Raw genomic sequence first — 16804 nt, forward strand, 5'->3', positions numbered from 1 at the left:
ACAAACATGATTTTTTTTTTAAACAATATATTAATTATAATCTATATTATTATCACCGGTTTCATAATACTATGTAGGCAAGGTGTACTTATAAGTGCACTTTGTTTATAATTAATATAATAATATATTAGCCATAAGGCATGTCCACAGCTGATAAACATTTAATATATTACCTAAGATAATTCTTTAGTTCACGTTTTTTTCACAAGTTGTAATAATGTTTAATAATATGACAGTTAAAGTAAATCATTAATTAGATTAGACCACTGGTGGTGGTCGCAGAAAAATAGCTAAATATCGGCTAGAAATAAGTAAAGCTCTACGACTTGTAGTGACTATGGCTTATTGGAGCCAAAATTGCACAAAATAAATAAAAATAAAACATTTTTGATTATTTTACGAATGTATTTTTTTTTATATTAATTTGGTTAAAATTTATCAGTAGTGGAACCTTATATTCATGTAAAAAGCTATACGTGGTCCGTAGAATTTGGAATACGGTTTTAGTGGTCCGCAAGGTCCAAAAGGTTGGCGACCGCTGCTCAATGCAACACAATATTTGATCAGATTTGATTCATCTTGTGTGCAAACAATAAGGTGCAATGTCAATTAAAGTCGGTCTTTAGTTATAAGTATTATAACTTATACGCGGTGTTGAAACGTTGCATCCATTTGCTAATTATTATTTATTTATGGCTCTAGCAGATAGTACCACTGAAACTCATGTCAACATTAGATTAAAATTGTCTCGAATATTAAATTTGAAAATTGTGTTCTTTTTTTTGTACTTGCATTATTTTAAAAATGAGGGAAATATTTTATTCCTATGTTTTAAATTTGTTGACCAGTTGTCCGGAACACATTATTATCATCAAAGTTTTGCGACAAAGTCAGTCGCTCTCAAAACTCAGACGACATATTTTGAACGATACTTTAATACGTGACTCGCGCTGTAAGTATTATCACATTTTCTTATTCTTATATCATTCACGTATGTAAACGGGGAAAATGTTAAATGAATATAATTGTTGTTTACTAACACAGTATGAATGCAAACTCGTAAATGGTCAGATTGATACACATATCACATTTTGTGCCCATGGAATTCTCTTAAAATTACGTTGTCTATCTCTTTTCCTCGTCCTCCTAAGAGACTTAATATTATGTTTTTGTGTCATTAGTCACTAGTGCAATATCTTACATACTTATCAACAAAATGAGCCTGTCAATCGACTTACACATATTATGTCTTGTAATTCACTGTCATTCAGTTGTTATCGTTTAATTTCAGTCTTCTATATTTACTTATCTTAACAAATTTTACTTATTAATTTCAACACTTATTTATTTTATTACTTTCGTGAAATTAACCATACGTGTGATTAAAACTTGTCAAGTAGATACTATACCCATTACCCATATTACATACACTTACCTATATGACATAGTTTACTAAAAATATTTGTAAAACAAATAATAGTCTCAAGTCTTTGCTACTTATATAATAACTACGATTTTAATCAACACGTGGTTACCAAAGTATAATACCATGTGCAACTTTTTTGAATTTAAACATATTATTAAATGATTTTTATCACTACTACTGTTATGCGAAACAACAATGGTAACTTATTGTCATATTGATGTATGATATTATACCAATAAAAGAGAAAAATTCAATTAGATTTATTATAAAACTGCTCAATAGCGAGGAATAAAAATAAACTCATTTGATTTTACTCAGACAATATGTAATATTTAGATGAGGGTAAAAAATAATGTGGTGAAAAGTTATTATATTTCTATCCAGATTTAAAAAAAAAAAATACCACGTTTCATTGTATCTTTTATTCAAACTTTAAAATATATAACCGAAACACATCCACGACCTTTTCAAAGTGGTACTTTAGAAAAAAAATCCCAAGACCTGCCTTTAGCAAGGAATTCCACGACGAATCGAGGGATATTCAGCGGTTGAAATGTAGCGAAACCGTTTTTCATTATATACACGACAAGAACAATGGCATTGTGGTTTTTAAGCCGGAAATACGGACGCACGCATAAAGCATAATGTCACCTACTCAGCTTTTAAATAATGTATATAATTCGAAACAGTTTTGACAAACTTTGATCGCCTAACATATCATTGTTTCATGCAAGTAATTTGGGTGTCGTGCTATGAACACGTATGGTTTTCTGCCTATTGGACACACTGCTCGTTTACCGAATAACTTTTACACTAAACGTTTTTCTTGTTCTATTGTACAATTGATATTGTGAGTGAAAAAAAACATAATTTATTGACGTTTTGCAAATGGTAGTCGCGAAAAGATTTAAATCGCTGTAAGTAAACAACAAATCATTAGGATCTTCAAATATTATAAACATTAAAAATCACTTTTGTATATTATATTGAATTTGAAATAGTGTGATAAATGTAAATTTTCGTATGTACTCGAAAGGCTATGGCATAAAAATACGCATACAATGAAACGAACCATTAACAATCATGTCTGGTGCTAAAGAAAACGTATACTAAAAATTACATTTTTAATAACACTCATATATCAAAATGTATTTTCAGCATGTGACAACTAGCGTTGAGTTTAAATAAAATATCACATAAGGAAGTATAACAATGACGATTGTGATAATATATGGAAAATATTGAAAACAAATCAATTTAAAAATAATCTGAATCTAAAAAAATTATGTTACGAAACAATTATTTCTAGAAGAATTTATCAAGATAATAACAAACATCTAGAAATTTGTGTTTATGAATAATCACTTTCATTTATCTTGATAATATTTAAGATAACTACGTCCCGAACTGCCGATATCTTAATTAATTGGGTAATGTTTTTGAAGTTATTATAATATACATTATTATTTGAGGGTAAAATAAATCTTCATTTAAAATCTTTTTAATCTTTAAAGACCATTAGTTTAATAATTAATCACTACAAACTATCAAGTTCATTTTAATATTATTTCGGGGATTGGATTAGTTGAAGTAGGGTTATTCTTTTGATAATTTTAAAATGAAAAAATAAATATGAGAATTATGATTGTTTATATTCAGTTAGCAATATTATAATGGCATATTATAATCTCTGCAAATCATGACGTATAGATTCAAATGTCTGCCAATAGTTTGTTGCTTGAATATAAATTCATACATAAGGAAAAAAAAATAAACAATATTAGAACACTACTTTCAATCTATATTTTATTCCAATTTACATACGTATTGCAGTCGTCCAAGTAGACACACGGGAAAAAAGTCGGAAGTGGTTCATAAGTCTACTGCGTAACTTACAAAATATAAATGAAAGTTCATAATTATATCATAGGTACATATCGGTAATATAGTGAGTTTATTGGAAGTTTTTGCAATATTGTATTAGCCTATAGTAAGCTCATGAAATTTCGGAAAAAACTAGTACTTAAAATTATTAACCAAGAGGAACAGGGAAAAGATATTAAAATATCAGTATTAGATGCAATTTTAATGATTTCCGATGCATGGAATGATGTTTCTACCACTACAATAAGAAACTGTTTCCACCACGCTGGATTCAAGGCTTTGGTAAACGACGAAACAGAAGTAGTAAGTGAAAATCATTTGGACACAGAGTGCATTTCTGAAGAAAACATACAAAGTTTTGTGGAGGTTGACGATGCTCTTTTGACCAACGAAGAAACCAATGAAGAAGAAATTGTTAAGTCTATTTTGAATGCAAATAATGATGAAAGTGAACAAGCTGACGAAGAGAGCGAAGAAATCGTATTCAAAGTACCATCTATTTCGGAAATGTATTTTTATATTGATCAGGTGCGTAATTTTGTTTCGGTAAATAGTGACATAAATAAGCCAGAAGTATCAATGGCATTAAATAATATTTCTAATTTTGTTAAAAAATCGTATTCAAATTATAAACAAACTACTATTAAAGATTATTTTTCAAACAAATCGTAAACATATACTATACAGGTATATTCTGTACATTTATTAAAATTTATATAAATACCTTGAATGTTAAAATACATATGTAATCTTAAATAACAGTAAAAAATGTGTTTAATAAATCAATTTTTCAAAAAAACTATTTTTTTTTTTTATGATCCGGATGTAACGATGTTCGGTTATAACGATCAGATTCCCTAGGTCCCTAGAAGATCGTTATAAGCGAATTTGACTGTAGTTTTTTTTTTTTTTGGAATATTTTATTGAATCTATATAATAATGAGTAATGCCCTACCTAATGATGACTGTGCCAGAAACCTCGCGAGAACGAATATTGGATTCTATTGGAATATTTAAAACGACTAATCGTATTGACAGAAATAGTTTGATTGAGTTAAACATTTTGGACGAAAATACAACAGAATTATTCGCATAATAATAATAATAATAATAATATATCATAAAAGTACACATTTCGAGAAAAAAAAATGTAATTTTAATTTTACCATAAGCCGTAACATTTTATTCGTAAACAAAACTCGTGTTTATTTATACCGATCGCGGGACGTACTGTGTACAAGTATAATAGGGTTATTGTATGTTTTATTTTATACTCTCGCGTGCTTAGTAGTTTTGCTAGAACATAATATTCAAGGTTTTTCACAATATTTTATCAACTAAATTGTTTTAATTATGTAAAAATCAATAATACTTTGGTGCACGATTAATTTATCGAGCAACTCGATTATTCAACGATGTACTTTTGAGCGCTCAAGAGGCATGACAAGTGTTTACTTTTTCTCATTTTTATGTTGACATTTTTGAAACCTAGAATTTACATTAATTAATAATATTATCTAGTCCGTTGTTGGGTAATTAGCGGGGAACAGGATAATTTATTGCCTTTATCTGGATATCATACGATTACTAATTAGGCAAACACAATATCGTACTACAGCTATATAGTATTATACCGTATAGCATGACGGTGATTACTGATTACTGTTTGTTTTCTTTTACGTACCTACACGATCCGTTTGAGAATTGTCAAAGTTAATTTACCGTGCACGTACCCCATAATACCGCATAATTGCAGCTAAGGCAACAATAATTATCTAATAAAAGTGAACATTTGTAATAATACTGTGTACTTACAGCAATGGCGTGTCCTGTAACACACACGCGTATATATAAGCCAATACAACGTTCCCTACTGCAATTTTAATTAAGACATTTGTTTTACTTCTCAGTCTTAGATGTAGGTACCGAACGTATCAGAGAATGTTTTTGTTTTTCAATTACGTGTTTATAGCTTTTTGTCGCATTATTTGTTGCGGTGTATATTGTCGTTATAGTGAAACTCGGCTAATTAATTTTTAGCTTGTTTCACAACAATGTTTTTTACCATTCTCATCAATCCAAATGGTTTTTAACGTAACCTAATTTATGTTTTTCCGTCGTGTCCATCATTCCTTCGGAGTTAAATTTGTTCGATTTTTAATAAACGGTAAAAATTGTTATCGCTCGCGATACTAAATTGTAACCTTTTGTAAATGCAATTATTTCCCTCCGTGATATTTTATTCACAGTTTTATAATAGGAATAACTAATAAGCTGCGAACAACGTTCCAATTACTTTTGTTCTGTTGTTTGTCGAAATTTTCAAACACGGATTGTCAGCTAATGATATTGCATCGTTTATTGTTTTGCGATTAACAATAGAATACGCTAATCATCAGTACTTTCTCTGATAATATACAAAGGGCAACTATAAATATTTGAAAATCATCATTTTAGTCTCTCGTCGCTGACCTAAAAACTTATTGAACGTGTACGAGTGTAAGACGACTTATTTAGCTGTGCAAACTATTCTGGCGCAAGGTTTCACGGTTTATTAGTGTCAATTAGGCAATATAAGATAAGGCTTTTGAGGGTTACTTGAAGTACTCGGCCTTATGTATATTGCGAACAAAAACATCCAACGTTCAAGTACTTACGCTGCAGGATATAATACACAACCATAGATCTACGTCACATCTCACACTTAGACAGACACCCTTTGACCAATGTTTACTGGCGTCAAATGTCAAAAAATAACGAACTACGGAGCTACTGGTGACTCGTCCAACGTTCTTTGGCGATTCGATTATCAACTCCTCTAATTACTACTAATGGCGAATCTTAGGTGAGTACATATATCCGAGACATAGACACTTTGCAGTCGAGGATTAGGATACGTTTCGCCATCCACGAGTAAAGCACCACTCGTTATGTTATTACAGGTATGAACCACGACGAACCTCGACGGTTATTATTATTATTAAGCTACCACAGCTGACTCGTCGTAAAACCCATTTTGAAACATCTAATTAGTGAGTAAATATTAAAATACCGATAATACATGTGTCGTAATTATAACTCAACTGTACAGGGGCATGAAAAAAATAACATTTTAATTTTAATTTTAATCTCAAATCTTGGTTTTTAGTACACTAAAGTTGAGATTTTTTACCAACTCACTGTAATAATATTATGAAAATATAAATTGCTGGCTTAAAATCAGTTCTACTCATTTTCATTAGAATAAAATAATATTGATTTATTGCTTGTTTCGTACTTAACCCGATAAGAATTTGCCATAACCCATAGATTCTTGCAAATGAAAGGAGACTTGAATTATTCGGTTTGACCTACATTGACTTCACTGACGTGCATACTGCGGAGCGTGCCGGAATGTGACAATCAATTTTAACATTTATCAAATATTCTTACAGAGTCGTCCCTTTATCCACCAATAACAAATAACTGGAGTTCCTCGAACAAATGCACTTGTACTACAATTGTTAAAAAAAATTCAGATTTACATATTAAAGTTACGTATTTATGTTTAGGCATTCCAATAATATTTATTGAACACATTAATGCAATCCAATATTTATAGATATCAATTAAAAGCGATTCAGGTTTTAGTTTCTCTAAACAATGATATACGTTGTAAATCATTTAAGGACAAGGAAAGCTATGCACCTAACAATAATAACGGTTGTTGATACACAATACATACTGATACCCCTACTTATTAACGATTATATTTTTTAAATTCCTATATTATACCTACAACGTAATAATTCATTCAAAGCCTGTTTAATTGTTATTTTTTATCGCATTTTATTATACCAATTTAATTTTTATTACAACACTGTGGTTTTTGTTTTGTTTGTCAACTCTGACGTATAATGAATCACTTGTACACCATGCCCTGGGCAATTTATTACCAGCGAATCCGCAGTTTTATGAGTAAAATATTGCATGCACACTGCATAATATAGGGTTGACCTGGAGAACGGAAGTATATTATACAACGCCTCGTATAGAAGGTAACGAAATTAAAACTTACTCGCAGTTTGATTCATTAACAATTTGTTACAACTTTTGATCCTGCGAACACTGTTTTATATTTCAGAAAATAAGCCGAAAACTTCTTTAAGTACAAACAATTAGGGAATGGCTGCAATAAAGAATCCAAAGCATGACGTCTGACTACATACGTATCTACTTACAACATTTTTAGTTAATAGGTAAATATAAAGACATTACATATTTACCAATTAGTTTTGAAGAGAACATTTCATTTAAAAGTAACTGAACTCATTTATAGTGCCTGTATAATTAGTAAACCATGTGTATTATATATGTATAAGAATAACGACATAACTAACTATGTTCGTAGTTAATGGTAATTCTAATTTATAATACATTGTACATTGAATATAAGTGATTTCGTGATGTATCTAACATAACCTAATTGTAATTTAGTAATACATAAATACATAATTGTTTTATAATTGACAAGATTAGCCATTGGGTAGGTATAGTATGTATAGTATCATTAAAATATGTATTTGAGGTTGTGGTCAAATACCCCATTATATTTTATAAAACAGAAAATTACGTAATTTAAAGTAGAGATTTCTTGTATCTTCCTTATAATAATAATATATCGTTTTAAGAAACTCAAGTGGACGTCATTATATTATAACATATGGATTTTTCACAACACCTTCATCATACGTAGATTATAGAATTCACTGGTTTCGACAGTTCAGATTGTCTACGTAATTGAGTTCGACCGTATCTTCCGGGACCCTACTTGGTTGCTAATTGTAAAACCGCATATTGTGGTGACTATTTCGAAAAAAATTGTTCAAACCACATTAAAGAGCATTTTAAATTTCAAGCTAGAAAGAATCTGTATTCGAGAAAGATAGCGAAAAGACCTTAAAATATGTTGAGATGAATACAAATTATAAGCTATATAAAATCAAGTAGGTATCCACGAAAGTTGTAATCAGATAACACCTAGCTACAGGGTCCGCGATATTTTGAATAGTGTTTTTTTTTTGAATTCCAATAAATTGGGAGTGTTGTTGTCCATGGGCGGCTTCTCCCTTTAAGACTTCCAGCCAAACTTAATTCTAATATTATAAGTTGAGCTTAATATTTGCAAAAACTGTATAGACTGTTTAATTCAAATAAAAAAAATCCGACAAGCATTTTGTACACGATGGAATTTTATGTATGTATATTTAATAATAATGAATGCAATCGTTTTAATTAATTTTTCTCTCTGGTCTTGTTTCAATCAATTACAGTTAACGAGAATTTTTTGAAATACAAAATTCAGATAAATAAATATTAGCATTACTATAATGGAATATGAATTAGTATTTAAATTTAAAAGTCATAATGTATTATTTTAATTTTAGTCAACAAGAAATCAATTACCTTCTTTACGTTTAATGATAAATTTGCACAAAGTGTACCAATACTTTATGGACTTCAAATGCATTTCTCACAACAAGTTGCTGTCTCAAAACTGTTCATTTTTCTCAGTATCCGTAAATAGTACATCACAATTTACTATAAACAAAATGTATATTATAGAACATAATAGTTATTGAGAAATTGTTTTCAGAATACTGAATTATGATCTGAAACGGTTACTCGAGCGCAGCAACTTTCTACAACATTTTTTTTTTTGTTACCTTTTTACGACATTTTTGAAGGTGACACGCCCGCAGATTGACAACCAGTATAGACTTAGACGAGACTTCAGGGAGACTTGTACCCTGTACGAATGTGCGTCATAGAGGCGGAGGTGGACGTACGCGGTCATAGTGCATTATTTAGGACGTAAAATGTGTTCCGAGCGAACGAGCCGGAAGTAAATATAAATAACCGTTTTGAGACCGTTTAAAAGTTTAACGCTACAGGTCTTGCAACAAAAAAAATGTGCTCCAGGCCGAGACGATACGGTGCGATTGGATGAGACCAGAGGTTGCGTGAGCTGTGTGTTGTTAGACGTTTACCTGCGACGTATGATATACTTAAACCGTTAAAACCGCTCGTGTGTGAAACTGTTAGCTCCAGTTGTTGGACATATAAAAAAAAATCTAAAATACGAAAAGCGATTCGAGATTTGGTGAAATACATCAGAGATCATGTACTACGTTTTCAAAATAAACCGCGTAAACTGCGGGGAACGTTGTTCGAAACATTCCAGTTTCAATGACGATGTACGATGACTTAAGGATGTCCTTAATACATGTGAATCGCCTTTTTTAATATATTTTGGCTTTATTAAAGGCACCTAAAACCTCATTATATCGGAAAGTATTAGTTTTTAAGAATAATTATTGTTTTAAAAATAAAATGTTAAGTCACTTTTAAAAAACAGCCCATAAAACATGGTATTTCTTATCGTTAACATTTTGTTCGTTTTTACTTTTTTGAATGATTGGTGATAGCACCTACATCACACATGCTGAATTTTATGTTCTGAAGCGCAAACTGAAAATTTCAACGTATAAAAAAGAGGAAATTAGGTAACGCCACTTTGGTACATAGTAGCTATACTTAGCTGTACATCATCAATAATTAAGTCATTGTGATGATAAATCATTTGGAACGAAAAACGATTCCGAGCGAAGACTAATCGGTGGTGGTCTATGTTAGGTGCTTAGTATTTTTCATCATAATATATTTATATTTTCTATCGACATTAGAGTAATTAATTTTATTATTAGTAGTAGGTAGGTTGAGTTAATAATGTTTTGCCGAAAATACTACACTTGAAAGTATAGTAATTGTGTGTATAAAATATAAAATATAATAATAATATACGTTAAAAGTTTCAAATACCCACAAGTTTTTTTTTTTTAAACTACAAAATAACTAAAATTGTTATTATAAAAGTAATATAAAATATGACAATATTGTAAAAGTAATATAAAATATGACAATATTATAATATCGTTAGGACCAGAAGAAAATGGATCTGCTCAGAACAGTTTTTCACTTTTTCGTATGTAATGATTTAATATTGAATTCAAATTTAACACATCCAGTACAACAGTGACCTACTCAATGGTTAGGTAGGTGAACTCGAAAGTTATAATACGGAAAACCGACTTTTATGTTTTTTTTTTTTTATATATTTATGTAATTCCTTGTTTAGTTTAATGGTTATAAAACTGCTTATCCAACTAAAATGTAACGTTACGTCACTTCAACCTGTCTGTACTTTTTTTCAGCATTGAAACGTGAATATTTATTCAGTTTTAATGTTTTATTCATGCTTTAAAATCTTTTAAATCTTTCAGATTGAAAGAGTTATTATTATTATATTTTAGTCTCGTGTACGATAAAATATACACGTAAAGTTTCTAATTGTATTTTCCAATCTTGGAAGTTTTCCCGTGTAATATATTACACAACTAGGTAGAAATAAATAATTTGAAGAAAATATAAGTTTAAAAATAAATGTATAGCCGGGTAAAGTTAAATTTACTTCGGGAGCTTCTATTTTTCATTAGAAAACTATATTATGTGTTTGGTTAAAAACACTGTACATAGCTCCCCTTCATTTTTTAAGTTTTCCTTTGATAACAATTAATTTAAATTCTGGATCTTGGAATTTTCAAGTAATTCGATTTTTATCCATTTAAGACGTTCCTTGTGGTGATACTAACTTTATTCTTTCGAACGAGAATCACTATTTTTCCTGTAAATTATTAATTAAATTATTTTTTCGAAAATGTAGTTGGAAATTCAAAATTGAAATTCGAACGAGCGGTTTTAAACTTATTGAATTGTGCGTACCAATGATAATGGATCCATGATAATAGGTTCGAGGATATACGGTGGATATGATGATGTGGAAATTATAGTAATTTATATTAATCCATAAGCATAATAAAATATAAAAGAAATAGATGAATACTAGATGTGAATGATGTGATATAACATATATTATTATTATTTTTTTTTTTTACTGAAGGAGAAAGCCTCGATGATGACGTGACCATTGGCTTGTTTTACGTATAGGTACTTAAATAATTTAAACTAAGTTGTACAGCGTAATATTTTTCATAAATAATAATATATTTTGGATGCATTCCTCGCCGGGGCCTAGTGCGCCGTGGAGGGGCTCAGGAAGTTGTACTTTTTGTCGAGCCCCTTACGTGTCCCTGCATTCTGTAAAGATGCGTTTGATGGAGGTTTGATGTCCGCATGTAAGTCATGTTCTTAGTGCCATGAGATGGTCATGTATGTGATGTGTATGATCTGTTCTTCTGCGATTTAATACAGAACTTCGTCTCTTCTTTTGAGATACATTGCGCTGTTCCATTCTTTTGCCGTTCTTTTTATTTCATTAAATTTAGTGTTCATTTTTAGCGATTCGTTTTGCCATTTATTTTTAACACGGTCGTAGACAGATCATTTTTTTTTTTAATCTTCGTCTGATTTTCTGTTCTAGAGGGTTCGTCGATATTTGTTATTGGCTTTTCCTTTGGCAATAACATATTATTATATCTTATATTTTTGTAAAATAATTTTTTAGGACAGATATACAGGCAGATTTACGCACACGCAAAAAAACATGTGAGTATTGATAATTGTTAAGTCAAAATGAAAATGTGGTTTTTAAATATTTTATTTATCAAGGCGTGTTAAATAACAATTATAATATAATAAACAAGTAGGCATTTGTATATCTACGATCACCTATAATATGCAGTGATATCTCAATTTTTTGTATGCGTCTTTTATGATGTCTTTATAAACACGGATAAAGAATTCTCTGTATCTATACGGAAACATTAATGTATCTATATTTTATTTAAACAATACAACGTTTTCAACGGATCGTTATAAGTAATGATACTTCATACAATTTTCGATCGATATTATGGTTACGTTTTGATATCACTATAGAGCAAACAATTTTGTTAATAAATGTAAGTACGGTTGTTTTAAAAATGAAAATACGATGATTTATGTTAATATAACATTGAATATTTCTGAACACCACAAATTAATACCTAGCCATTATCCTTGTTTTATTTTTTCCAGCCCAAGTTGAGTTAATAACATACGACCAACTCAAATTCAAAAACGTAATAGATTACAATATGTATGCGGAATTGCGGACATCTGGCTACTTTTGAATGAAGTATTTTTGGAAAACTCTATCCACAGCGTGCGTCCCTGCAAATGTTAAAATCAATAGTAGTTGGGCCAGCCGTGTCGTCGACTTACGGTCTATTGAATATATTTTTTTTATTTGATCTTGAAATTGTTGTTGAAGCGATTAAGTACGCCGAATGCTCAAAATAAAAACAAAATAATGTGTTACCGTGTCAAAAACGGGAAACGAGGTTATTTATTATACATTTTTTTCATGTTAAATTTAAATCTATGACAAACAATTACGTTTGAAAACCACGATTTTCGATATTTCTTAAAAATACATCAAAATATGTCTGTTTTTTTTTCTTTACTGTTAACATGTAAAATCAAAAAGCGATCACTTTGACGAGTTTGACGTATTCAACTTAGTTAAACACTAACCATACACGGCATAAAATAGTATTAGGGTGCCGATTTAAAAACTCCAGGGGGGAATCCTGAACAGAACTAAGCCCCATTGCGCCTGTGCGATCCAAAATATAAAATAATATGTAAGTACTACAACTAGGTACGTTACACTAGCACCACAACCTAAACCAAATCCTTCAAAATTGATTCCACGCGTTAGTAACCGATTAGTAACCATTCGTAACCGAAAAATCGGAATTCGTGACCCAAACCGAGTACCAGAAAAACTGTTTTCCTGGTACTCGGTTTGGGTCACGAATTCCGATTTTTCGGTTACGAATGGTTACTAATCGGTTACTAACGCGTGGAATCAATTTTGAAGTATTTGGTTTAGGTTGTGGTGCTAGTGTAACGTACCTACTACAACTGTCATATATAATTGACGCTCGTGCGAAAAACACGTATCTACCTATGCACTATCATCGTCGTCATCGTCTTATGGCATTGCAATATTGAGATGCATTCGTGAGGGATAATAATTACGAGCTAGGATATTGCAGGTGACTTTTGCATATTTTTTTTTTAAGTGCTCTTTAGTACTAACCAAAAACTAAATTTGTTTCGTGGCACAATAAGTCAGAATGTTTAATTTTAATTTTGCTTTTATTTGCATTTTTTGTGTTAAATGCGTTTTATTGCATTTTTAAGCTCATTTTTATAAATATTTCGTTCATTTTTTGATGTTATATCGACAAAATAAAATAATATTATCGCTGTTATAATATAATATATTATACTTATCCGTTTTTGATAAAATTATTGTCACCTGACGGCGAATCGAGAAAATTGAAACTACATCAATAAAATAATATTCGAATATATTTGCTTAGTTGACTCCTTAAAACAAATGTTACCTTTTTCGTGTACTATAAAAAATGAATAAATAATGATTAATACTCAATGATAATATTTATTTTAAAATTCAATTTTTTTCGCTCATTTAAGTACATTTTTTGCTCATTTTTAAGTTGATTTTTTTTAGTGCATTTTTGCATTTTTTTTTTTAGTGCATTTTTGTGTAGTCGTCACTGCGTCATTGAAATCCTAGCTCCACAACCATAACCGCATACCTAATAATAACCAGATCACGACACGACGAACAGGAAAATCGTGCGACTTTTCGTCGCGAGCGGTATATCGTAGGCGCCTGCACATCGGCGACGGTCATAGGTCGGGATCGGACGGTGGTCGAAAACGATATCGGACGACGACGACGACGACAAAACGACCACCACCGCGGTTATTAATAATATTTCTCGTCCGAGTGACGGAAGTCGAAGGTCGAGCTGCCCCGGCGTTTTAACGGCATTATTATTATCGTTATTATTACGGCGGCGTGACGCCTCGACGGTCATTTTCAGGACTCACCCGCGGGGAGGCGCGCGCGAGATTTGACGCTCGCGGCGGGCGAGACGACACGACCGTCGCCGTCACCGCCGCCGCCACCGCTCGCCCGTTCGTATCAGTCGTCGTCCGCACGCCGCCGTCAAACGACCAGTTTTTCCGGACCGGGGGGCGGGGTGGCTCGCGCGTGTTCGTCCACGGACTCGTCATCCCCCGACCGCGCTGCACACATCCGTCTGTATCTGTGCGTACACAATATATATTTAGATCCGTACGATCCCACCTGCGGTGCAGCGATATAGCTGCGTTTTTAAGTTCGACAATAATAATATTATACGGACTGCAGTTCGAGTGCCGGCGGTCGTCGTCGTGTGTGTTTTCGGTCTTTCCGGAGCGGAGGAGCAGTGTAGTTGTGCAGCCGCGTTTCGTTTCGACGAGAAACAAATAATAAAAACAAAAAACAAAAAACAACCGTCGCCGTTGCTCGCGTCTCGCTATCGCAACAATAATATTTACGACAGTAATAACACAATAACATAATATACACGTCGTATCGTCACAACGTAACATACGCACTGGCGGTACCTTCAGTATGTGTCGACCGCCCTTAGACGAAGGGTTCGCGGCGGCAGCCCCGTTTGGTCCGGGCCGGTAGTCTCAAGCCTCCTCGAGCGTCCAACCGCGTCTACGGTGAGTGATACTCGATGTTATATTATTGTTATGATATCGTTATAACGTTACGACAACACTAGACCTGTCACGAACACTTCCAGACACCCGTTTCTCGCTCTATTTTTGTGTGATTATTTATTATTCTCATTATTTTCATTATTTTTCTTATTAATAACTAACGGCTGGTTTATTCATCGAGCGAGCCTCCGACGATTGAAGACCGACACGTCTAATGTAGGTACGTTTTACATACATTTTTACTACATTTCGAGCCAATCAAGTTTGGCTGTTGTTTTAAAAACAGATATATATTATAAAACTCACGTTTCTCACAGATGTCTATAAAAGTATTCAGTGATAAGCTTAAAATATATAGCTTACCGATGGTTATTTCACTCAACGAGTATGCAATTGATTCATTACAATAGTGTTACTTCAACATCATTGTTATGTAATATAATTCAATGTTTACACACTATCAGGACTACAATATGAGAACAATCGTGATCAACAACACAATGTATGGTTTACGTATACGTTTTCATGCTATTAAAATTATAATCACAATTTTTTTTACAACCATGTTATTCCTACAACGCGTCATTATTTCCAACAAAATTGTACAATTCGATGATTGTTGATTTCACGTTTTAAGAATGGTCTTTCAGTGACTCGTTTAGCTATAAATATTGGCATTAGTATAATTTAACTTCACCGTGCTATTATAGAGAATGATTTTACATTCTTAGCGTAATGCAATAACTAGGTAAATTATATAATTCGGAATTCATAGGATGCAGAAGCAAATAATTGGCAATTCTTTTTTTCGTATCGAAGTAGTATATATGTTGACATAACTATGCCTCAATAAAGTTCACTGAATTCAATTATTTATAGTTCGTCAACTCTTAATTCAAAAGTTTCACAAATTGTTTTTGATATTTTATTCTCAACATAGATAGGTACCCCAAACAGAAAATAATAGTTTCCTTGAAATATGAATTATACTTTCAAATTTACTCGAACTTCATAAAATATTACAACTGTTTTTAATTTATCTATAAGTTTACCGAGATAGTATTTTAATATTCAAATAATATTAAAATATTAATTATATAATTTTGCTGAACCCAAAAAAATATAAATTAAAATATATTGTTATTCAATTATTATCAGCTACAGTGAGAGATTATAATATAAAGCACTATATTGTCATTATTTATTGTGTGTTATATATTTTGGTTACACAAAGTAAAAACACAATAAACAAATTTATTGTTTTTAGTAATATATTATGCCTAATTTAAAAACCTTAAAATTACTTATTGTATAAAAATAATATCATGAAGCCACAGTATTGTTAGTTCAAAAGCAAGGTTAATTGATACAATTAAGATTTCGTGAAATTAAAAAAAAAATATGTACCTATATGATGTCCATAAAATAAATATATAAAGCAACCAAATTGAGAAGAAAACGATTTAAAATTTAAGTCTTGATGGATATTGTTTAGTTTAAACGTTACGTATTGCACACGATTAGTATTTTATACGATTTTTAGGTCATATTAATACCGTTATTTAATAATGTTCATTGATACAATACATGAATAGTAAATATATAATAATTTTTATAATTGCTGTTTACTCATAAAGTGCATGAACAGTACCTACACACTATACTGACATAATAAATTAAACATACTGCAATTACCACATAAAGAAAATTTAATTTTATACTCTGAATTATTGAAGTATGCTAAAAACATAAAATTACTAAAAGTGTAATGTATGAATTAGTATGTTCTGCACGATTGTGTAAAATATTCTAAGCATGTAAATTACTAAACATTACACAAAGAAATATTCACAAGACAAT

General features: G+C 31.2%; 2 protein-coding genes across 5 annotated transcripts in view; both read left to right on the forward strand.

Annotated features, from left to right (window-relative positions):
• Positions 1–3424: 3424 nt before the first annotated feature.
• Positions 3425–8960, forward strand: LOC111042667. Its single transcript, XM_022327352.1, has 3 exons — positions 3425–3838; positions 8737–8868; positions 8946–8960. Exons 1-3 carry the CDS (start codon positions 3425–3427, stop codon positions 8958–8960), a joined length of 561 nt encoding a protein of 186 aa, XP_022183044.1.
• Positions 8961–14289: 5329 nt separating this feature from the next.
• LOC111042682 (octopamine receptor) overlaps positions 14290–16804 on the forward strand; it is an 89302-nt gene continuing 86787 nt past the window's right edge. For 2 of the 4 annotated variants that reach the window (XM_022327368.1, XM_022327372.1), the window contains exon 1: positions 14292–14944. The gene's annotated coding sequence lies outside the window, so the exon portion shown is untranslated. The other 2 variants (XM_022327370.1, XM_022327369.1) reach the window with 2 other exon arrangements.

Source organism: Myzus persicae, unplaced genomic scaffold, assembly GCF_001856785.1.
Source record: "Myzus persicae strain clone G006 unplaced genomic scaffold, MPER_G0061.0, whole genome shotgun sequence".
Classification (NCBI taxonomy): domain Eukaryota; kingdom Metazoa; phylum Arthropoda; class Insecta; order Hemiptera; family Aphididae; genus Myzus; species Myzus persicae.

Bases quoted from the DNA above. Each gene is read 5' to 3' on its own strand.
- LOC111042667 (XM_022327352.1), top strand. From the start codon at position 3,425: ATGAAATTTCGGAAAAAACTAGTACTTAAAATTATTAACCAAGAGGAA. The intron at 3,839-8,736 runs GTGCGTAATTTT...TTTTAATTTTAG, and splicing joins TGTATTTTTATATTGATCAG to TCAACAAGAAATCAATTACC.